Source organism: Epinephelus lanceolatus, chromosome 9 (assembly GCF_041903045.1).
Source record: "Epinephelus lanceolatus isolate andai-2023 chromosome 9, ASM4190304v1, whole genome shotgun sequence".
Classification (NCBI taxonomy): domain Eukaryota; kingdom Metazoa; phylum Chordata; class Actinopteri; order Perciformes; family Serranidae; genus Epinephelus; species Epinephelus lanceolatus.
In genome coordinates, this window is record NC_135742.1 from 9,771,451 (window position 1) to 9,795,999 (window position 24,549).

At 40.6% G+C, this 24,549-nt stretch overlaps 1 protein-coding gene across 1 annotated transcript in view; it reads right to left on the reverse strand.

Annotated features, from left to right (window-relative positions):
- Positions 1-24,306, reverse strand: part of srrm4 (serine/arginine repetitive matrix 4) — a 103,932-nt gene extending 79,626 nt beyond the window's left edge. The window contains exon 1 of the mRNA XM_033620540.2: positions 23,864-24,306. Within this exon, the coding sequence (XP_033476431.1) occupies positions 23,864-24,066 (203 nt within the window). The 5' untranslated portion in view covers positions 24,067-24,306. The remainder of the gene's footprint in view (positions 1-23,863) is intronic.
- Positions 24,307-24,549: the final 243 nt, after the last annotated feature.

Sequence of the window (24,549 nt, forward strand, 5' to 3'; positions counted from 1 at the left end):
TTAAGGCTACTCTTATAAAAAAAAACTATACTTTTACATATACAATGTTGTATATATTATTATATTATCTCATATTCTAAAGCCAATATTTGTCTTTCGAGAACTAAAAGTTGCTCCTTGAAATGATCATATCAGTGGCATAAAATGGTCCAAAAAGGATAATGATATGGTTTATCGCAAATATTGCTACAACAATATATTGTCCAGCAAAAGTAGCAACCCTGACATGCCTGGTCAAATTCTTGGTTCAAGCCCAACTTTATGATTCAGACATAGTGTGACTTAAGGTCTGGCCACACCGGAAATAAATACATCTTCACAAAACAGCCAGTGCTCAAGGTTTAGTAATGTAAGGACTATTTACAGGGCAAGTTGGTGAACTATAGTAGCTGGTGAGCAAATGGCTAACACATACACTAGTGCTATAACAGCTCTCTACTGTAATGTTTAATCCCCCCCTGACATATAATTGTCATTTCATTTAAGACAGTGTTATTGAAGACCAGGATAAAAACACTCCAAACTAGCTCGCTTACTCACTTTTAGTTGGCTTGCTGTCAATTAGCGAGCTCATTAGCCTGACTCTTGTCTTATGTCCATCTGAAAACCATTCCTCTTTGTAGAGCAGTTTGTACCCCGACAGAGAAGGTGGTGCAACACAGCTGACAGCCTTCTCTTTTTTGGACTCTCTGGCTCTCGAGGTCAGCCCTGTCAAAACTGGCTTGCTAAGCGTTCACTGTGCAAATCCACTGATTTTCAAAACATTTTGCCATTTTAAAACGTGTGACCGAGCCTTTTAGATCCGCAGCACTCCACGGACAAAAAGAAACAAACTGACATATTCATTTATTTATTGCTTCTCACGCTCTCTAAGTTGCTCGCTTAGTTAGTCAATGCGAGGGTGAAACAGGAGTGAAATTATCTCCCCATCCTGTTGGGTCATGATTCATTTCTCCTCAGCTCATCACAGCCCCGTTATTTATTCTCTTTGCCAAGCCTGTCCCAATCCTGATGCCGTTCACATTTCACTCTATTTTATTTCAACACCGAGTCATTATTTTTCATGCTGAGTATCACAAAGCTACCACCCAAAGAATAATAGGCAACGTTGTAAATGTTTAACTTCAAGGTTCCCACATTTAGCTGAACTAATCCAGCTCCACTTTGCGAAAACAAGCCAATGTGTAAGTGATTTTCTGAACTGACAGACAACAGACTGAACCAGGGTTGTTCACGTACCACGTCTCTGTGATAATGTTAAACTGCGAAGGGTGCTTCACTGTCTGTGACACCGAGTGTCCTTGTTACATTAAAATATTCCCTTGAGCGGCTATAACTGCGCTAATGACTAGCTGTTATATGCTGAGAGCGTCTTAAAATGGGGAGACACTGGTATTGATCAACAACCCTGTCAACCCCTCAGATATAATGTAGTCATTTTACTGCTAAAAGGCAGTAAAAGTTATATTATCGCTTTAAAAAGGAATGAATCCTGGCCGGTGGGTACATTTTTATGCTCATATAAGAACGGTAAAGCACAAGGCAAAATAGATTCATTATTTATGACTGAATATTGAAAACAGGAATAATAACATAATGAGGCGAAAGTGTTAAGACTACTTAACTGGAATCATAAGAGGTTTAGAGGCATAAATTCTTAATGCCGACATTTTGTGGCTCTTTGAAATGTTCTCTTTCATTGATTGAAAAAGGGCCAAAGCACCCAAAAACAAACATTTCAAAACCTCAACAAAGCAACTGATCTCTGACGCAACTTCACCGCAAAGTTTCTACAGGGCACCAAAACACAAAGCAAGCCTGTCTTTCACCCAGTGTGAACTTTAAAGGTGTTACAGTTTTTTGGAATCGCTTGTCATTGCGTGACATTTCGTGTCAAGAAGCAACGGCAGAGGTGAAAGCGGCAGGCAGAGGGGGAGGGAGTAATGCTGCGGGGCCAATTAATTCCTCCGCTCCCATCTCCGATTGCATTCGTGACATCAACACCGCCACAGCTTGCACCCTTACCCCTGCATCAGTTATGCAAATGGTGGCAATTTCACATGAATGGCAGATCGTCTTCCTGAAATGAGGATGGGCAAGAAGCGAAAATGAAAAATGGAGGAGGAGGCCAAGACGTGGGAGCCAGTCAGCCTTGAAATGATTTAATTTAAGCGATGAGGAGTTGACTTTGATAAGTTTGCATTTTAATAATGAATACTATGACCGCTTCAGGGGTCCAGTTACAAAGAAGTAGCATACTTGGCAAAAAATGAAAAAGAAAGAGGCCCAACAAGGCTGACAGTCTGAGCCTCACTGTCTGAATGTCCTCTGTGTGTTAGTGTTAGTGTGTGTGTGTATCTGCATATATGTGTGTGTGTGTGTGTGTGTGGATATATCGTAAATAAGATGCTCCTGGGAGTTTTTTGACTCTGGAGTTAAATTTGCTGCCAGGGGAAAAAGGCTTCACCCTATTATGTAGGATTTTTTTCAGATTTTCCAATATGCCAAGTCTGGGTTGTGTATGCATATTTAATGAGGCCTTTGCCTCGGTGCGATTTTAGACTGAGAGGGATTTCAGCCTACTGTCATTATGAGTGATTGTGCTTCCTCATGGCATACTGCATACCAGTTGGATGTGGCAATAACTATCTGTCTATCCCCCAAAGCACCACTGATCTTATTATGATTATGACTTTTTCGGCTGCTGTATATTCAAAAGCCGTCGCATTATATTATTTATGTCGGGGCTCTAACAAACTTGGGGAATTCATCACACAGGGTGGTAGTGTCATAGAAAATATCGATGTATCGACACATATCGATTCTGAATATTTGAAATGGTTTCAATAGTTGTTTTCTGCAGTATTGATACATCGCTGCCAGCTGCATCCAGTCTCTGCTACTAACCAAGATAAGAAAGGTTGTCATTGTTTTGTTATAGTCTTGTTATATTAATCATATGATAAGAGTTTTAAATTGTATGCCCTCAATGTCAACTTTTCCCTGTGGTATTGTGAAAAATGGTATTAAATACAGATATTTTTTAAGGTGTTGAGCATTTAGCAATTCCAGTATTGTGACAACACTATAGAGGTGCATGTTTATTGTATGTGAGAAGTTCTAAATAACAGTTATGGCACACAATGTATGTTAAAGGCCCAAACACAACTGAAAATGACGGAGGTTTCTCAGTGCCTTACAAAGCAGTTCTAATAACAGTTTGTAATGTTGCAGCAAGTCAATTGAATGTAATTAAAACGCTGCATTCAGTGGTAGGCACAAATAGTTTTTAAATGTTTTGGTTTTTTTTGCTTGGGGTATGCAAAATGTCATTTCGTTTTTGTGCTGTGCATAAAAATGACAAACAAAGAAGTTCAGTTCAGTTCATAGCGTTATATATGACAACGCAGCATCCAATTGCTAATGGCTAACATTAGCCTACTGTAGCGTAGCCTCTGAAACATTAATGTTACTATCTAACGCTACTATCTAACGTTAGCACTGTAACCTTATTCTAAAACTCATCAGTTGTCACTGACTCTGGTTGAGTTTTAAAACTCCGGGGTTGCGTTTGACTGTCTTGGTTGTAACACTTGGTTACACTTGCTCTCCTCTTCCGTGTATCTAATGTTACCTTGCCAACGCCTACGTCTATCATAGACATAATGAGGATGTAATGGAGGAGGGGGGAGTGGGCCTTTGTAGGGAGGTGGAAAGTGCTGTGTGAAATGCAAGAAAGGTAAGAGTTCCTTTCAGCGGTCCTGCCCTTAAATATGCATAACAATAAACAGGTGAGTTTAGGGTTGCAGCGATATACTGATTTCAAGGTATAACATGATATAGAAGTTGACGATTATCCCACCGTGAACATTTGCTTATCTACGATACTGAAAAAAAAAATGCAGCTGGTTTTGGTTATTTTCAAAAGGCAGACTTTTTACACACACTTCCATTAATAAAATGGTTTCAAGTTTCAATTATAGTTATAAAATGTTTGTTCAACCAACAATAAGCTTTCTGTTTTCACTCTTTAAGGCTCATTCTGACTGATAGTAGCCTAGTAGTAGTATACAAATTTTGAAAGACAACGATACTGTGAAACCACAACATTTTCTGAGACGGTTATTGTACCATGAAAATCTCATACCGTTGCACCCCTAGGCGAGTTAAATAAAAATTCAACCTCCCATACAGTTGTCATGAATGCTTAAATTAGCAATAGAGACCAGAACCCCTTTGTGTTGGGTTGTAAACATGTTGATTTCTGCTGTAAGGCTGGGCATTTTAACATGGGGGTCTATGGGGAAAAAAAGACTCAAGTGGCCATTCAAAGAACTTCTATTGGCACGTCTGCATTGGCTTCATCTTTCAGCCTTGGGCACTGCCGCTTGGTGGTAAGTAGGGAACTCTCTGCCGTATACAAAGCCTATTCAGTGAGTTCACTGATCTGCTGTGTTGAATTAAATTTTGGTGAAGGTTAATCTGAAATTATTCAGATTAATTATTACCTGTTAAGTCAAACTCTTCAGTAATTTATGTGACTAGACTTCATAAATTACATAATGGGACTTTAAAAACATGCAATCTCATCATATTTTACATTAAGAAGTGAAATTCGTCTTATTTGCTTTGCTTTTTGTTTCTCCTTCTCTGCGATGCCTCTGTGCTGCAGGCCAGATGACTCGCAGTTAAAGCTGAAAGTTGGCTCATATCTTTTTCATGCGCGGGGACATCCCTGGTTTGTGAAGATCTAATAGGTCATAATGAGCGAGCCGTCCCTCTCTCAGCCACCACGCTCGCCGGTAATGAATGGCTCAGAGGAATAGGTCATCTCTTATACTGTCTGTTAGATTTACTACTGTCCATTTCATGTAGAGCCAGTGTGAGGACAAAGGGGTGTTTCACCTTCTCTCTCGTCGTCTGTTATGAGTTTATTCAATGCTGTACATTATGTGCCTACATATAATTCAATTCCCTTTGGCCAAGGCTCAAGAAAGGATTTCTATTCATGGGCTGGAATGTGATATACAGTAAAATGTAATAACCTTGGCTGCTCCAGTGTCCTGAAATGGACAATCTCACAATGTCACTCATGCTTTGGACTGCTGTACATTGATTTCCATCCCACCTCTTTATTGAAAACCATAACAATTTCTACTCTTCATCCCCCCTCTTTCTACCCTTCATTGTTTATTTCACAAAGTACAGAAAACAATTACACAAAGCTGCTTGTTGCTGCACACACAACTTTTCCACACGTCTAAAGCACCAACCAAAGCAAAGTCTGTGTTGTCTGTGTTCTCTGTGTTTTTTCTTTCAGCCGATCCAGTTGAGTCAGCTTTAACCTTGTGTACTGGCTTTTTTAATGTCAAAAAAATACACAATACCTCCTTTTGAAGCATTTGAACAAGGTTAAGCTATGCAGCCGTCACAGGAAACGAAGCTGAAAGTCCTGTGAAGTATCTGAGGCAACATCTGTCCGTGCGTGTTACTCACATCCCTGAATAGAGTCGAGCAGTCAGAACATTACAGGCCCAAAGCTCGGAGAGATAAGAAGCCTCTAATAAGGTTTGAAAGACTAAAGCAAGTGATCCTTAACAGTTTCTGCCAAAAAAAGAACCCCACAGACCCTCAGAATCTGTATCAACTAACCTCCTGAGAAAATATTTCAGTCTTTAAAGGAGAAAATGGCGTCTTTACACTTTAGATATGTTCTATGTACTGTGTCTGCATCTGTTATGTGTACTCTTGCAGGGTGTGACAAAATGACAAGCACGTGCACACGCACATCTCATGAACAAGCAAACATAATTTACTATGTTAATGGACTTAAATGTCATGAGACTTTTTAAATGTCAGTGCGTTCGATTTGAACATAAAGTAAGTGCAACCAGGTGCAGAGCAGATTCATACTGCTGCAGTTCAGTCCAGATTTGTATACATGAACAGTTCAACATTCAATGAACAAGACAGTAACTTTCAAACAGGCCTAATGTTTTTTTTTTCTCTCCCCCTGTTATGATTATGGAATTAAACTAATTCAGGCGTAAAAATGCAAGCTCAGACTAAATCGTTTCACCCTTCTCTGCCACTGGAGCAGAAAATTTCTCCTTACGGCATGACAGATTACATTCTTGCCTTATGTTTTACTGACACTGATTGAACATCTACATCTTTGCACATAGCTTTAATAAAATATATCCTGTTGTCTTAGTGTCACTGTTGGTGCTAAGAGTTGGAAAGTGGTCTCATTCAGCTTCTGCAGTGCAATTCAGAAACTGAACTTTTGTATTATGTGTGTTGTATGGCATCACAAAGAGAATTTACACTTACTTTTGGTATCAAAGTCTTGCATTACAAACACACGACCAGCTTCTAAAATAAGATGATTTTTCTGTCTTGTAGCCAAATGAGGTAAATACAGAGTCATTAGTGCGAGTTAGAAAAATAAGATATGCAGTCACCCACATCCTTCATACAGTATCTGAAGTTTAATTCTGTGCAAGAGCACGAGTGTTTGTTTTAATCACTTTATTTTTACACCTTGAAAAACTTCCATATTGCATAATATTAAACTACAAGGAAATGTTCGCATTAATAAATGTATTTACTTACAATACCTAAGCCCATGTTAGCTCTAAAATGCACTTTTACTTTGGTTACATTCTTAAAGGAGGACTTCTGAAGTGGATTGAAGAGATTGCAGTGATCTTCCTCAGATGGCAATTTAGTCAGGTGTGAAAATGTTCCCTTTCCCCCGCTGTGTCTCTGACGTCCAACCTCCCCCTTGTTCTTCTCTTGATATGTTCACATCTAACTGGGTGAGTTAATGGTTTATTTCAACCAAACCAGAGTTGGTGATTGTTGGAATAGTGGAAAGATAAACCAAGATTACAGACACTTAGAATAACAGTCTGAGCCTGTCAGAGGCAAAAAAAAAACATTTTTAGTGGCCGTACACTGGCGGTGCCAAATGCCCTAACTTGCTTCTTTGCACCCTGTTTCCACGTGCCAGGGGCAGCCCTTTCGCTCAATAGAGTGGTGCAGGACTGAGTCCTAAAACCTGGAAATGAGTCTGCATTTCAGCACCCATGGTTCCCTTGTCTTAAAGTCAATGGGCTGTTTTGAAAAGGTTTTTGGTTAGATGCCTGAAATAAGGTCTGTGGTTAACACAAGCTCCATAGAATTTCCTGTTTTGTTCTACAAAGTCTTCGAGCTGCTGTGAAACTGCAAGATAAACAGTTTATCTTGGGTGCGTCCGTATAATGGACGACCAAGAAAGGACGGCAGAGGATATACCCGCACACCAGTGCAACTGGGCTGGACAGACACAAAAAAGGTTCACAGGCTGAGATCGATGCAAAGAAAAGGTTAATTTGTTAGGAACATCCGTGCACAAAAAGAAGGGTGCTCAAAGTGCAAAAAATAATAAAAAGTGAATATTAGTATCCCTTTGAAGCCTTTAATCACAATGTTCCAACAACCATGGCGGATTTAAAATGCCGCTGAATTACGAGACACTTTGCAGCGTATAAATGTGAACATGACGGCAACTCAGTCAAAACTTAACCACTAAAGTAACATCTTAAATAAATAAATTGCCTCTGAAATGTGGGGCACATTGAACCTTGCAGATTATCTGACAGAAATGATAGCAATTCACTTTAAAGTTAATAAAACATCATTTAATTTATAATTAAATTTCAGCTGAAATGAGAGGCATTTTGCTCCGTGCAGTATGAATGTAAACCTGCACATTATCTGACAACAACTCACTTAAAGTTAACAAATAATATGACATCTCGCTCTGTAGCCCCCACTAGTAGCGGGCGGCTGCATGACAGTTAAGCAGCCTTGTACATGAATAAAACACCAATTGATTTAACCGGCTAATATTTCTGGTGCTGACTAGCGAGGGGGCGGACGTTTAATCGTTTAGACATCTAATCGCGCGCATCCCTTCACTGTACTGAACCAATTTTAAAAAAAATGTTGCTCCCATTTGTCACTTCGACACAAGAACATGGGAAAATAGGGTCCAGTTTGAAAAATACCAGTTGCCTTTTCACGTGTGGTTGAAAAACCGCATAACTCGACATCGCTAAGTTAAAGTCTGACACCACTAACACAGAGTCAGCAGGAGTCAAAGATACCTTAACAGTTTATCATACAGGAATACTAATAACCAGGATAATCATGTTCTAAGTAAAGAGTGTATCCTGGATATGGTTCAGTATTAGGAACAACACAGGGTTCCCAGTGTGAGTACAGTTGAATTGAATTAAACTAAGATATCATTAAGTTATCGGGCTCTGAAGAAGGTCAGGGGTGCCAGCTGATGTCCAAACAGCTCTGCTGCTGTCAGACCGTCATTACACTTGACCTTCAGCTTTGTAAGCAAAGCTGTTTCCCCCCCAAACTAGAAAATTATTTCTGGACTGCATGAAAATGTGCTTCTCAGGATATGAGACTTCACAGTAGCCAGCAGCAGCTGCAGGAGCAAAGCAGTGTGCGGTATTTTCCTCACAGAGGTGGACCACAGGCTGGAAGCTGTGATCCCTGAGGGGAAATTTCACAGCGGCTTTGAGCCGATGTTTGAAGGAAAGGGTTAACTCTCAGCTCTTTGCTTTCATCTCGGAAAATGCTGCTGCTGCTGTTCAGCTCTGGAGGAATTATCATGTTGAACCCCCCCCTACGGTGTGATGTGTGTCAGTCTCCATATGGACTGTACAGTATGTGCATGTAAGTAGGTACCTGCACGTGCATTCTGTTGGTTCTGTTCCTATAAGGGCCGAATGTCTTCACAAGAAGAGGAAAATCCTTCAAAGTGGGGCCCTTGCTTCCTTAAGGTTTGTTGTTGTTATGTTTATTATATTAGATTGTATTGTAATGAGGGTTAAGGTTAAGGTTAATGCGACTGTATACATGCTGCCAAAGCAAAGATAAACAAACACTGGCAGGCTTACAAAACCAAAATGCATGTTTGAAGAAGAAAAATGCGCCGCGTTGACTCCAGATCTTTGCAGAATCAATTTCACATGTTCTTTAAAGTGACAAAGTGTTCAGTTTTCCTCTGTTCACTTTTTTTAGTCAACTGCTTTTGTTTCAGCCCAACCTTTAGTATTCAATTTTTCACAACATCTTGCTGAACAAACAAAAGATTGTCTTTTGTTGGCAGATGGATTCAATCTGCCGCTGCTGTTGTTATTCTGAGATTATTCATTTCTGTTTATGTTTTTTGATGTTATAGCAACCTCTTTATATTTTTCTTCATGTTGTCTTCCTGGCATGGACAGTAAAACAAAGAACATGAAAACTGCACACAGATTTGTATTCGAGGGTGACACAGGAGTGGATTTTCAAAATTTCCTGTCCTGTCGCTGTTGTGTTTTTAAATATAAAGAAAAAAGTGAACTGCATTTTTATGTAGAAAACTATGCATATCCAATTAGTATAGCGTAACGCTGTGGGTAATAAGCGGGCGACAACATTTGTATCTTCTTCTTCTTTGTCTAATTTTTACCAACACAGCTGACAGTACCACACATCCCAACTTAGGGGTACCACAACGTCTCTTCACTGTTAAGCACAAGGCACTCACTCCCTCTTGTGTATCACTCATACTTGTCCCCACAAAACAAGGCCAGGTAGGAACAATTAGCTCATAACTCAAGGAACACAATGACTCCACTTGAACACTGCGCATTAAAATACAAATGAAACAAAGTGCTATAAATAGCCCCTTTTACACTGCCAGATTTTCTGCGAATGTTGGGCCGTTTGCCGGCAAAGTGTGAGCATTTAGACACACAGAGCCGGATTGGCGAGTTGATCCGAGGTGCCCAATTTTCCGCCTCGTAGGGTAGTCATATTGGCAGCCTTCCACCACAGGAGGGGCTGTTGATGACTTGTGGGAGGAGCTGTTGATGACGCCGCACGTGCGACCCACTGGCAGTGGATAAACAGGAAACAACTGATAGCAGGAATTAGCGAGCAGCTAGTAGCAAGAGGGAAACGCAAGCCTGACAGACACTGTAAAGATGAGCAACTGGGGAGACAGGGCATCGCGTGCCCTCCTTGTCCTCGCAAACGAAGAGGCCATTAACCGTCAGATGACGGGGACGGTGAAGGACGGGCCGACTTACGAGAGAATCGCAGAAGGACTGACCAGCCGCGGCTTCCCTCCCACGCCACTGTTTACATCACACACTGAGCTACATATTTTGTTACTTGCTCACGCCCCCCATTGCCCCGAAAAAGGCGCATTCTGTGTAAACAAAAGTAGGCAGGAGGCATTTTGCTGCACTCCCCGATTTTGTTTTTATACTGCCAATGCTGAAAGAAGACTGATTGGGCTTTCCTGCAAATTTGCACAATTCCTATTTAAAAAGGGCTAATGACAACTGAATAATTATTATCGCATGTACCTTCTGTAATTATGACCCTCAGCCCACACCGTAGTTTGGGAAATCAGGACGCGGTGCAGCAGTAACATTATGGATGGCAAGAAAGGGGTCTTTGGAATGGCAGGTTCAGCTCCAGAGCTCTGCCACATGCTTCTCTTGACAAGACCAAAGTTATTTGCATTTACCACTGATGTGAATTGAGTTACCACCCAATGCGTCAAGCAGCTTAAAAAAATGCGATGTTTAGTTAACCTTGACAAGAGTAAGGTTGGACACTACATTGTGTAAGTATTGCTTAGTAATGCTACATTAGGGTCAATATGTCCATCTGAAGTTGCTTGTTGGGTTTGAGATTGCCATTGTATGCTTTCAGTATATTTTTTGAGCACGCAGTACCTTTGAGGTAATTCTGGAAAATATTCTGGGCAGTATTTGTCATTGTTTTGGATTGTTGCAATAATAATAAACACACATTTGCATAAAGCAAGCATATCTGTCCACTCCCACGTTGATAAGAGTATTAAAAACTTGAAGAATATCCCTTAAGGTACATTTAGAGCAGATAAAAATGTGCAATTAATTGCCAGTTAACTACGGACAATCGCAATTAAATAATTTAATGAAGTGACAGCCCTGGTTCTGATATTTTTTTAAAGAATATTTTTCATATTTTTATTGTAATTTTTCCATTCTGCCTTTGTTATTGACAGCTGCAGTGCATTGCCCTCAATTTTATTTCCTCTTAATATGCTTATTGTATGCCCCAAACACCGAGGCAAATTTCTTGTTGTGAGAAGAGTTTTCTGATTTTAATTGCTCCAACCATGAAGCAAATAACAAGCGCTAAGTCTGTTAGCTCGATGCTAACACATAATTACCATTGATGGAAACAAGCATTACAATCGCAGTAGTATTATCTTAATGATCCATTTTACTTTACATGCTTAACATAAAATGACATGTGAGGTCATACTTAGAGGCATATATTTCCTTTGCACTTGTGACAACAAATGGCTAGTTGCTGACTTCAATATTATTATGATTCCCATCTGACTGTTTTTTCTGTCCCGTCCCAGTCACGTGATGAATAGAAAAATTAACTCCCCCACCGTGGGAACCCCACAGAAATCCCATGACCAACAGGATCCCTGTAAAGATGTTGGCCTCCAATTAGTTCATGTGTAGATTCTATTTAGGCTTGTTAAAGCATGTTGATGCCTTTAGGGATATTGAAGAACTCAAGCACTGAATACAGTAATAATAATGCATATAGCCTACACAGTGGTACACAGAAGGATTCAGAGCAGCTCCACACTCTGATGCGTAGCCCCCAAAAAAGCACACAACCTGACATCTTTTCATGAAGAGTGTGTATGAGAACAAAAAAAGAAAAGAGAGATTGGCTGGATTCAAATATCAAAGACTCTTTTGAGCGCCACGTTCACAGAGACTTGCTGTTCTTTGTTACCCATCATGCTTTGGCTATATCAAACATCTATTACAAGTTAGCACTCAAGTGCAGCATATTGCCACATATCGCATATCAATGGCGGTGTCATTAGTAATTTCTCACCGCACCAGGTTGAGCCTTTTTGATGCAGAGACGAGAGTGAAATCTGGAAATGTCAAAGTGAGCTTCAAAAGCTGGAAATATCATTTTTTACATTAAGACAAAATAAGATCACAACAAAGGGAACTTTACATTTTGTACCGCAGCTATACTGCCGCAGTACTTGGAAGGGATTAGACTCGGTACAATATAACCCTGCAGGTAGGAAGAAATATGGATGGTCATAGTGTTGCTAACTGGAAAGGCAGAAGCAATCACGCTGGCTGGCCTCTGCAGGTTGCCTTCGCCGTAACATAACTGCATCACTTAAATTTGAGTGAAAACCACCTCAAAGTATTTATGATGGCGTGTCTGCTGAATTAAAGTGATGGAAAGAAAATGGATTTTCTTCTTTCACTCATTAAGCCTGTGTGATAAAACACTTTGCAGCTCCATTAAGAAAACACTATGTGAGTTTTGAAGGGGAAAAAATAATACAATAATATACTTATTCTCCCAAATGAAAAGTAAATTTCACAACCACATTCAACATGATACACTTAGTAATTTTACTGCTGCAACTTTACTTGGTCTGGTATGAGCAGTAGCATGTAAGGTGGCTAATGTTATTTGATTTGATAACAAACATCCGGTAAATAGTGTATATTGGACATTAGTGAGTCAGTTCTCTATGAGAATAAATATGGCAAACAGGAGGAAGATTTTGGTTTTCTACAACATTTTGGTGACCTCCCTTAAAAGTACATCATTGTCTGCTGCTAGAATTATTCCTTTACTTGCTTTTGTTGTGGGGAAGGTTTTATAATCCTTTGAAACCCTTCTTATTTTAGCTGAGTGATTCAGTGTTTTCTGATAAATGGGGGATGTTCTAAGAATCTCAGTTCTTATGAAACCTTTAAAAATCCCATTGGACAAGCTCAAATATGTTCCATCTTTAAACTATAATTTCTCTTTGTTACTGAAAAGCTCATGTTTTCAGCGGAGGTCTTCACCCAACGAACAAATTAGCAGTCTTTGTCTTTCTGCATCACACCATACACGAGACTTTTATCAACAACACTAAGGCTTCTGTCAAAAACCTGGGTAAATGGACTGCAGTTGTAGTGTCTTCTAGTCTTCTGATCACTCAAAGTGCTTCAACACTACATGTTGCATTCACCCATTCACACACACTGATGGCCGAGGCTACCATAAATGGTGCCACTTGCTACACAGTAACCACTTGCCCAAGGATGTTTCGAGATGCAGACAGGAGAGGCGGGGGATTGAACCACCAATATTCTGATTAGTCGCAACCTGCTCTGCCATCTAAGCCACAGCCAGGTGTGTCTCAGACCCCAAACTCAATTGTGAATTGCGTATTAGCAAGGTCGTCCAATTTTGTTTTTGATATTACCAAAATGAGTTCATTCCAGAGCCACTGAATCCATCATACATACATTTAATTTTCTCATTGTTAGTTTTAAGGTCTGGGAATCATTAGTCACCACGACATAATTTTATTACGATACTTAAGTCATTGTACAATATTGGAATTTGCTGAGTATTTCGATAACATATATTGCAGTATACTATGATTTATCATCTTTTTTCAACTGCAAATTATGTCCCCAAAGGAAAACTTTATCAACATTGGTTTTATCTAATAATACTACGTTTTCAGTCTGTTTATCTTACTTCAATCATTTTTATTGCAGTTGCAACAAAGTTGATAGTCCAGTGGGCTACCAAAAGTTTAACTTGTATTTGCAATATTATTAATTCACATGACAAAAAACTCATAGTATCGTCCGTTGGCATGATCTCAAGAATCCAGCTGCCTCTAAGCTAACGTGATTAGGCCAGACGTGGAGGAGGAGAGTGAAGTTGGCAATACAAAAACCTGTAAGACTTGAAATGATTCTTCTTGGGAACAAGAATTTTAGTTTTACTGTTTCGAGTCTTTGGTTTTTAGTGTTGTCTCGTGAGGCAGCTGTTTCTTGTTTTTTTTTTTTTAATGTACGGAAGTTCCAAATTAAAGAAGGATATGATCAAATGGGATAAGGTATGGGATTTTAAACCACTTCTTAATTGAATTTAGAACAATTACTGTGTCATGCTTTTACCTATACAATGATGGAAAAATTTGGCCATACCGCCCACCCCTAGTTAGATTATTGTAATGTTCTTATCTTAGCAGGCATTCATCTGGAAATCAATTAATACATTTTACAGAATTCTGCAACTAAACCAGAAACAAAGACAAGTACAGAACATGTTACCCGCCTTTTAAAGTCTCTACCAGTTTTCAACCAGTTTGTACCATGTATGTTTGTATGTACGATTTGATTAAAATGTTGACTTTTCCCATGTATGACTTGATAAGTGCTTTTACAATAAACTTCATTATTACCTTGGCTTCCTTAAATACCTCCTAGTGCATGCTGCAACAGCATGTCAGGTGTTAATCATGACACACTGGTTCGATTCAAACGGATTAGCCCAGCAGAAATCAATGCCAAATATAAATCAACTCCACCAACTAGCACCTCTGTTTCAGCTCCAATTCCTGTGACATACATAATGCATCCTGAAACACACTCGAACAGTATTTAAAGTGTTAAGCCACAGACTGGTTTGCAATAAATGCATTGGCTACGTGGGAATCAATATCGAATGTGAATCCATTGCGGTGACAAGTCCGATTCCTGCCTGGGGTAGTCGGCATCATCTCCTACTCTCCTGTCTGCATGCCTCAGTGGCCGCATCCTGTGTGCTCTGAGTAATATGACACAGACACAGAGAGGGCGAGTCAACGCACACTGAAAAGATACCAAGGGAAGGACAGAGAGAGATACTGATGTAAGGAGAGGGAGAGAAGTCGGGCTAAAGATACTCAGCTATGAAGAGAGCAGAAGCACAGACAGAGAGATATAGAGCGGCAGACAAACCCCTCGTCCGTCACTAAATCATGTTTGTCATTCTCGCAGAGAGAAAGACAGAGAGATGCGTCGTCCCTGGGGAAGCTCTGACTGCTACTCCTTGATGTTTTTGAGACTCCGTATCCTCTATTCATTTATTCCCATTCTCAGAACATTTTATGTCTGTATTTGTGTGTGTGTGTGTGTGTGTTGACAATTTCCAACATGCTTTAACACTGAGGTGGCCACTGAAGAAATTCAAACCCAAGGCAAATCGTTTTCACTACGACCACACAGAGGGTGGACACAAACACATTCTTATTTATTACAACCTGGAAACATCTGATGACACCACAAAAAGCAGCTCTGATGGGACAAAGAGCACGAGCAATCAAACAGTCATAGAGATTGTAAACAAGGCTCCCTACTGGTTGAACTTATTTTGAACAAAAATTGACCAGAATTCAAAAGTGAAGTCTTTTAAAGACAGAATATGTACTGTAACTTTTCTGCATTAAATTATCTAAAACAACGAGACCAATATAATATATATTATTGAGTTGTTACTTACATTATCCCAAATGTTGCCAGAAATGTTTAAACCCAGTAAACTCTGTAATTTTAATCAAGGACAGAGTATGAGTCATTTGGTCGCCTTCGAGTTATTCTCTAATTTCAACATGGCAACATCTAAAATAATTGATTTGTTCACATGAAACAACTAACAACTAACTAAAATGTGACCTTTTTCATAGGACATTTTCATTTCAAGGTATGTATGCTTTGATTTCAATCACAAAATATTAAATAAATGATCATAAATAGTTCACCTGTGTGTGTTTCCTCTGATTATTTTAAAATCACAAAGATATGATATGCACTCTTTCGTCAGAAAAAATATCCCAGCTTTAAATGTTGAGCATATTAACAGTACAAACCTGGTCAGTGAACTATGAGGGCAAAAACCAAAAACAAAATTAGCGTTCATTAATCGTAATTGTGGTAAAATGTTCAATTAATCGTGATGCTGATTTGAGGTCATATCGCCCAGCCCTACATCATAACCCTTTGCAATGTCTACTAGAAACTGTCAGAAATAGAGTTTTTATCTAGTTTTAAACCACATTTTTCTGATATTTTTTTTTTAGATCTTGGTTGTTTATAACTAAATATTTTAACAAGATAAAGGAATTCAGTCATCCGATGTCTGGATCTTAAGTTATCAGACAAACAAGCTGAGCAAACATTAGCAGCAGCTCCTCTCCAGCCCCTGCTCTACCAAACAGCATTGGAGAAACAATAATTTTAACTGTAAATTGCTTTATTCAGTATTTTTACCAGTTTAAACCACAGGATCTGTTTGTTTTTGAGAAGCAGAGTGCTCTGTGGATAATTCGGCTCCCAGTAAATATCTCCTGAACGTCTGGGTCTTAAGTTATCAGAGAACAAAGGTGAGCACATGTTAGCAGGTGCTGGGCTATCAGCCGCTCTATGAGAAACACTGATTCTTAACATGGAACTGCTTTGTTCAGAGATTACATGGAGCAGGTTTAGGGCTCATTTATACTCCCTTTACATACGAAAATGTATACGTCCGTTTCAAACGATGTTACCGTCACATACTTCCATGCGCTCTTTACGTTGGCATGGATGTTAACCAATATATCCACCAGGAGGCAGCCCAGAGTCAAAAGTTTATGACAACAACAAACTCAAAAACAAACATGGCGACTGTGGATAATGTACCTCTTGCATAAAAGACAAAAACAGGGGCAGCGTTATAGGAGGCGGTGGTTGGTGAGGCTGTTAAATACAATGTGACTGGAGGACGGAGAATTCTTTTCTCTAGTACTGCCGATGAAAGAAATTGAATTGTTATTTCTTCTTCGTGTCTCACTAGAGCTATGTATCGGGTAGTGACAGCAACACTGCCCCCACGGTTCCCGGTGGTACTGCTCCGTTTGGCCTGTATCCGTAAGCTTTATGGAAACGTGCAGAAATACTGACGGAATGAACGCGGAGCACGGACAGAAGGCTCCGTCCGTATCCGGATCCTTATTTAACGTTGAGCATAAATGAGCCTTTAAATCACCTGGTTCGTGTGTTTTGGAGAGGAAGAGACCTCTGCAGATAATTTGGCACATGATAACAACCTCCTAAACAATTAACGCTAAAGGCATTCTGACTGGTGGAAACCGAATGCTGCAACATCATTGATCCGTCTTTTGCTATTATTTTGATCGAGAGATGCAGATAATTACATATTGCACATTTAAACTGCAGAATATTGTCAGTTTTCATAACAGCAAAATGTCTAGGTTTAATTCAGCATCAGCAGTGGACATATGGTAACAGATTTTAGCTTGGTGGTTGGACGTTTGTTGGTATTAATGTTTCAACTGGGAGTGTTTCACGCAGATCCAAGCTGTGGAAGAGCTCCAACAGTCAGCCACGTCACATTAACTTTCACTTCCAAAACCAGGGGCACCCAATATAGCTTGTCCTATTCTATAGCATTACTTTCAGGTACACTCACTGTCAGTTTTACCTCAGAATAAACTGGTTAAGATAATTTGGCATGTTAACACTCTGTCTGATCTTCTAATGTGTTTTTTTTGCTGTATTCAAAGATTGCAGCTATTTAATTGGTGAGCACAGTGTTATTATAACTGATATGATGACCTAAGTCACGATGTCCAAGCTTTAATAAACTTGAATTATTTTTAATATAATACAATAGCTTTAACAGAAAATGTTGAGGTATTTTAGATTAAACTGTGCCTTCTAAAGAAGAAGACATTGCAATGTAAACTTCTTCCCCAGCTAAATGATCACATTAGGGACATTAAAAGAAAGTGCAGGAAAGCAGAAACAATTTGGAAAAAAGATAAACTTAATGATTCTTAATGTACGCTGAGAAGTCGAATGAAAATCCTGCAATCTTGTGTAAAACAAGCAAAGAATACATATTACTTCCACCTGATTGCTTTTTAAAGCCACAATTCCAGGATTTTATTTCAGATCATTGACTCAGTGATCAGTCCTACTCAGTTCTTTGGAGTCAACACGGAAAAATATGAAGAGGTCCTTAATCACTTTATCAATAAACCAGGCTGGATTATTCCCCCATCATGTGACTGTGAAATCGACACCAATCAGTCTGTCAATCCTGAATCAATCCTTCGCCTCAGGGAAATCCTTTTCCTGCCCTCTAGATTTCTGTTTTTCTTAGTTTTAAAATCAGTTTTTCACACCACTGGACGTAATATTCTCTCCATTATTAACTGTTATCTTTCCACTGGCACTTTTTCATCTAATTTCAAGCATGCAATTGTCCAGCCTTTGCTGAATAAGTTCATCCTTGACCCACTGGTTTTAAATAACTGTAGGCCTGTCTCAAAGCCTCATTCTTTTTAACAGAGATTATTTATGATTAGCCAATTCTGCTCTCTGCCGACAGCTTGATTTGGGTTCTGCACTGAAGGGATGGAGCCAAATATTGAACTATTTGGACATTCGGTCACTGGGAAGGTATTCCATTTTAAATTTGGGGTTTAGACATTTTTGTTTGGGCTTTTGCTTAAAACACACCAAACCTTAGAAACTGTAGAATAACTAAATACTTAAAATTGAATGCCATGATTAAAACGAAAGACATATGCGCCAGAGCCCAAATTCTGGCACAGTTTCACTATCGCCTTACTTGTGGTGTCCCCCAGGGAACAATTTTAGGTCCTCTTTATTTCCCACTTCCATGCTGCCACTGGGCCACCTACTTTAAAACACTATTACATGGATGTGCCAGAATTTTCTACAACTAAACACAGACAAAACTGAGATAGTTGTTTTTGGCCCCAAAGAACAAAGATCAATAGTCAGTGCTCACCTTGACGCCATGACACTAAAACCTACAAATCAAGCCAGAAATCTTGGTGTAGTACTGTACTCAGACCTAAATTTCAATAGTCACATTAAGACAATTACTAAATCAGCCTACTACCACCTTAAAAGCATAGCAAGAATAAAAGAATTTCTGTCTAAACAAGATACAGAAAAACTTGTTAATGCTTTCATTTTCAGCAGGTTGGACTATTGTAACGGTGTCTTCACAGGCCTGAGTAAAAAATCAATCAGACAACTGCAGCTCATCCAGAACGCTGTTGCCAGAGTCCTCACCAACACCAAGAGAGTGGAGCACATTACACCAGTACTTAAGTCACTGCACTGGCTTCCTGTGTGTCAAAGGATAGACTTTAAAATCTTGTTACTTGTCTATAAAGCACTAAATGGTCTTGGGCCTAAATACATCTCTGATATACTTGTACGTTATGAAGCATCCAGACCCCTCAGATCATCTGGAACAGGTTTACTCAGTGTTCCCAGGATCACAACCAAACAAGGTGAAGCAGCCTTTAGTTTCTATGCTCCCCGCCTGTGGAACAAACTTCCAGGATATCTGAGGTCGGCTGAAACTGTCAACTCATTTAAATCAGGGCTTAAAACATTACTATTTACTGCAGCTTACCAGTGAACTAGATATGTAACTTATTGTTAGGATAATCTGTAGCTATTGTTTTTATATTTGTCTGCTGTTGCTTTTACTTTATGTTTGCTTTTTAAATGCATTTTCTGCACTGCTTTTAACTATTTATTTTCTTGCTTTTAGCTCTTGTTTTTAATGATCTATTGTTTTTGATGTATTTCTCTTGTAAAGCACATTGAATTGCCTTGTGTATGAATGGTGCTATATAAATAAAATTGCCTTGCCTTGCCTTGCCTACTGATTTTCATGTTTACGCTGATGACACACTGCTGTATGTTCCCCTTTAACCTGGTGAGATCTTAAACATAGCCCTACTCCTCAGCTGCCTTTCTGATCTCAAACGGCTGGGTGGCACAGAGCTTTCTTCAACAACATTAATCAAAATCTGAAGTTCTTTTGATTGGCCCACCTTCTCTGTCAGCTCCTAATCTTGGTTGTTTACCAACATATGTCTTATCTTGCAATTTAGGGCTTATATTTGACCCAAGCCTGTCATTAAACAACCAAGCAGCAAGGGTTATACAGTCATGTTTCCTTCAGTTAAGGACTAATATCTAAAATCAAATCATTTATAACAGCTGCAGATTTTGCAAAAGTAATCCATGCCTTTATCTCCTCTCAGTTGGACTACTGTGATTCTCTTAACTCTTAAGTCACTTAAGTAAGTAAGTCATTTGCACGCCTGCAGCTCATCCACAAGGCTTTTAAAAACTCTGTGAAATCAGATCACATCATCCCATTCTCGCATCTTTGCATTGGCTCCCTATGGGTTTTAGAATTGATTTTAAGATTTTGCTAATAAATGGTTGGACTTTGCACGGTCATGCCCCTAGTTATTGTTGACGTTAATCCGTTATGAGCGCAGCCTGAGATCCTCGGGCAGGGGTCTCCTAGTTGTTCAAGAATCGTTTTGTTTCCCGAGGTAACTGGGCCTTTTTTCAGTTCATGCCCTTCAGCTTTGGTACTTCCTGCCTGGGTATCTCAAGCTAGTCAACTCTGTAACATCTTTTACCTCACTTCTTAAAAGTCACTTTTATCGGACAGCCATTTTTTAAATTGTAACTGTGTCTGCATCCTGTTTGACCTGATTTTTCTGTGCTCCTCATTGTTTTACTGTTATGACCCGTGTTTTATTATTAAATTAATCTTGTAATCTCATTAATTTAGCATTTTTACGGTTTACTCTCTTGGTTATTCCTGTTAAAGCCCTTTGTAATTCTGTCTCTAAAAGTGCTATATAAATATTCTTATTGTTATTCTTCTTCTTATTATTATTATCAATTTTGTGTAACAGTTCTGTAGTCAGTATTTTTTTAATGATTCATTTTTGTTTAGAACATTTCAAGCGTGGTGATTCGACCTTATGGTCATTCTTCAGGCTGTAGTTGGATTGCACTGCGCTCTGGTCTAAGGTGTTCCTGTTATTTTGTCCACCCCGCTGTATATTCCCACTGGTGCTGTCAGTGTACAAGCCCCTCCAAACCCTTTCCCTCTCTTCCTCGTTAAATCAGCATCTGCTGAGGTAAGAGGGCCTGAAACCCCCTATCACACACAAACACACACACAAACACACACGTTCCCCCCTCCCTTGCACTGCATTCTCCCGAGCCTGCCATCTGCCACAGAGTTGGACAAGACCCCACTAACACGGCAGCCGCACACGCACACACACACACACACACACACACACACACACACACACACACACAAGCTTACACCCTCATTTCAAACCCTTGCAATTGCTGGAAAACACGTCCAGTACAGATGCACATGAATGCACACACACACACACACACACACACACACACACACATCCCAAAGTTAGCCAGGCTGCATATTTAATGAGGAGCCCCCCCCCCCCCGTGAACAAAACAGCTTGCGGGGTCATAATGGTTTCGAGCAAAGCCCCACCCCGCTGCACAGAGCCAGTGAACTCCTCCCCTCCACTGTGTGACTGGCCTGAAGAGGAGCAAACAGGGAGGACAGAGAGGGGAGGACAGAGGGTGAACAACAAACTCTAATTACTCCTCTGTGGCTCATGGGCCCCTCCAGCATTTTTATTCCAGGAGTAAAGAGAGAGGAGGAGGAGAACAGAAACGAAGGGCGAGGACGGTGCAGGCAGAGAGAAAGAAAAAAAAAAAGACCCGTGCTGATTGAACATGAAACATCTCCCTGTGGTCTCTCTTCTCTCCCTCTCTGCTTGTTGTACATAATGCCCCCTCACTTTCACTGCAATTGTTCATCACCCCTCAGTTATCCACAGTGAATAATGATGTTTCCTCTTGGAGAGGAAGAGGCAGAGGAGCGAGCCTAAGGCCATGCATTCTGATGGTCTAAGCATTCCCCAGTCACACTCTGCTCGGGCAATATCAACAGTGCAGCAGGGAGGGAGGGGAGGAGGAGGAGGAGGACGCCTGAGCCTCCTCATGCATTCATATTCTCTAGGTGTGTGTTTGTTGTGTTTTACCCATTATTTACAATCCGTATCACCCAAAAGTCCCTCTGCATTTCACCCTTCCTGCAAGAACACACCGAGGCGGGACCAGAGAGACGACAGCGGACAATGGAGACGCCGCTGTCGTCTTTGACTAACAGACTCGGGCGAATTAGCAACATTATGTCTGCTCTCTGGGGACGTTCGGTCTCGCCTGCCTCTGCCGTGCTGCCATCATCGTCACTGTCACCCCTGCGAAGCCCGAAGAGGGGCAAAGCCACTTGAGGAGAGCTTCCTTCCTCAAGAAGCTAAAGCTGAAGAGACAGCTGGGCCCCGCTCCAGAGTCTCCGGCTATTTTAAAAAAAACTGCTCAGTTCATGGCAGCCAGCCACATTAAAGTTCACTTTTTTGAAGGATTTTGCCTGTTTCCCTAAATAGATTTGAATCTATCATCTGTACAATGTTACGGTTGATTGACAGAAAAATTAGTGCTACAGTTGTTGGGTTAGATTGCTGGGCTGGGACATAACGAAAAAAAAAAAGGCATTTGGTCATATTCTTCCAATAAAGTGTTTTTTTAGTCATATCCTACAAGCTAATAAAATCTTTTATAGCTAGACCATGTGCAGCATTATGGGCCTGCTGTAATAGAACCCATTAAAGACACATTATCTGGTTCAGTGTGTTGCGCTGCCTGTGCCGATGTAGGATGAAATGGGCCATTCTAATCCTCATTAACATAGCTAATTTCACATAAGAGAAAGTTGATAGTGGGTGTCAAAACCATTCAAAGGTCACCCGACCAAGCTACATCATTTGATATGCGAACGCGCATGCGCAAATCTAAGTGTGGTTGTGTAAATGTTGTACCTGTTTGAACATTCATTACGTGCTCTGTTACATACACTGTGAGCCGTTCTCAAAGGCAAAATGGTGTCACTGTCTGTGTTGTGTGGTGTTTGACAAACAGGCAGAGCAGCGCATGACAGAATATATAAAGTTGTCAAAGCCAGCATGTGATATTTGATCGTGCACACAGGAGCAGATATGGGATTAAAATAAAGGATAAGGAGGAGAAAAAGGGCAACGTCTCTCCCTCTCCTCCGCTCTTAGGCTGTGAGTGTTCCTGCTAACCTTTGGTCGGAGGGATGAAAGTGGAGGAGCAAACACGTGACACGCTGCTCCGTCAACAGACGCTGGCACAAAGCCATGTCACAAGGGGAAAGAGGGGACAAGTGTGACATTAGAGGCTTGAAGATGCTGCCATGTGACCTTTAGAGGGGACAATTAAGTGAACGTCACACTCTTCATGCCAGCTGTGTTTGGCTGTATGTCACATGTGTCGCACGGCATACAGAAGCAAAGAGAGACCATATAAATTGGTGATCAGTTGTGAGTCAACACTGAAGACATATTTTGAGCTTTTATCATCTTTAAGCACTGAAAAAAAAGATTCCTGGGTCAACACTGGGCTAAATTAAGATGAAAGGTTTTAAGACAAGTTACATATGAGTGCTGGTTATATGAAACCTACACATCCAAAATGTAAAATTAATTTTTGACCAAATTTACCCCAGTTTTCAGTTTTCTTTTGACCTGTAAATTACCAGAAACATTGTCTTTGTGGCTACACGAACTTGCATGATATGATCAACTTCTCCCTTGTGCGACATGCAAGAAATCCGAAAGCAAATCTTACAATGAAAACTAGAACCTTTACGAATGTCTTGGCATAAGCAGACAACAAAGATACCTACAGTATGTGACACAAAATATGAGTTTAGAGGTTCTGACATCAGTACGCTTAAAATATTGCTCCCAAACATCAGTCAAAATTCATTGCCACTTGCTGATGTTTTGTATGACCAAACGTGTTACAATGGAGAGTTACTTCCTCAACAGACGCAAAGAACAGTCTTTGAACACTCTCACTGAAGCAGCTGGAGAGCAAACACATTTCAAACATGGAAAAAACACACTCCTACTGCGATTATAAAGTGGAGAACTCACTTGTTCACCCTCCTGCGGGCGGTGATGCTGGCCACAATGACGCTCTCCGGTCTCGGGGTGGCCACAGCCTTGAAAGTCCCCTTCCAAAACTTCTCAAAGAGCTGCTTCTCTCCCAGATGCTGGAAGCCGACAGTGCTGCTCTGCGATCCCAGGGATGGAGAGGGGCCACAGGGGCCGAGCTGGAGCGAGCACGGGGGCTCCATCTGTGCTTCTTTGGTCTCCGAATCAAAAACGACAGAGTCTACACACTCATGGAATCACACACACAAACACACACACACACACAGCCGGGCTGGTTGTCGCTCAGGAGCTGTCCAAGTACTGAATCAAACATGCAGCAACTGTTTTGCAGCGTCCTCTCCTCTCACAGCAGCAGGTCAATGTGTCAGCGCGTCTGTCTGCTCTGAGCGTGAGGAGAGGGACAAAAGCTGACCCTCTCCAACTGGAGGCTGGGTATTGTTCTTCCAGATGAAGGAAGGAGGGGTAGGGGAGATTGTGTTTCTTTCTCTCCGCCTCTCCTCTTCTCTCACATCTGCTGCTTTCTGGGACGGGGTCAGGGTTGGGAGTCGGAGCGCTCCTTGTTCTCCCGCGTGCTCCTGCCGGCAGCCTCACACAGAATTAGGCATCACTCACAAGAGACGGAGCATGTTTCAGTCCTGAGGGGTGAGAGAGACCAAGTGGATTTC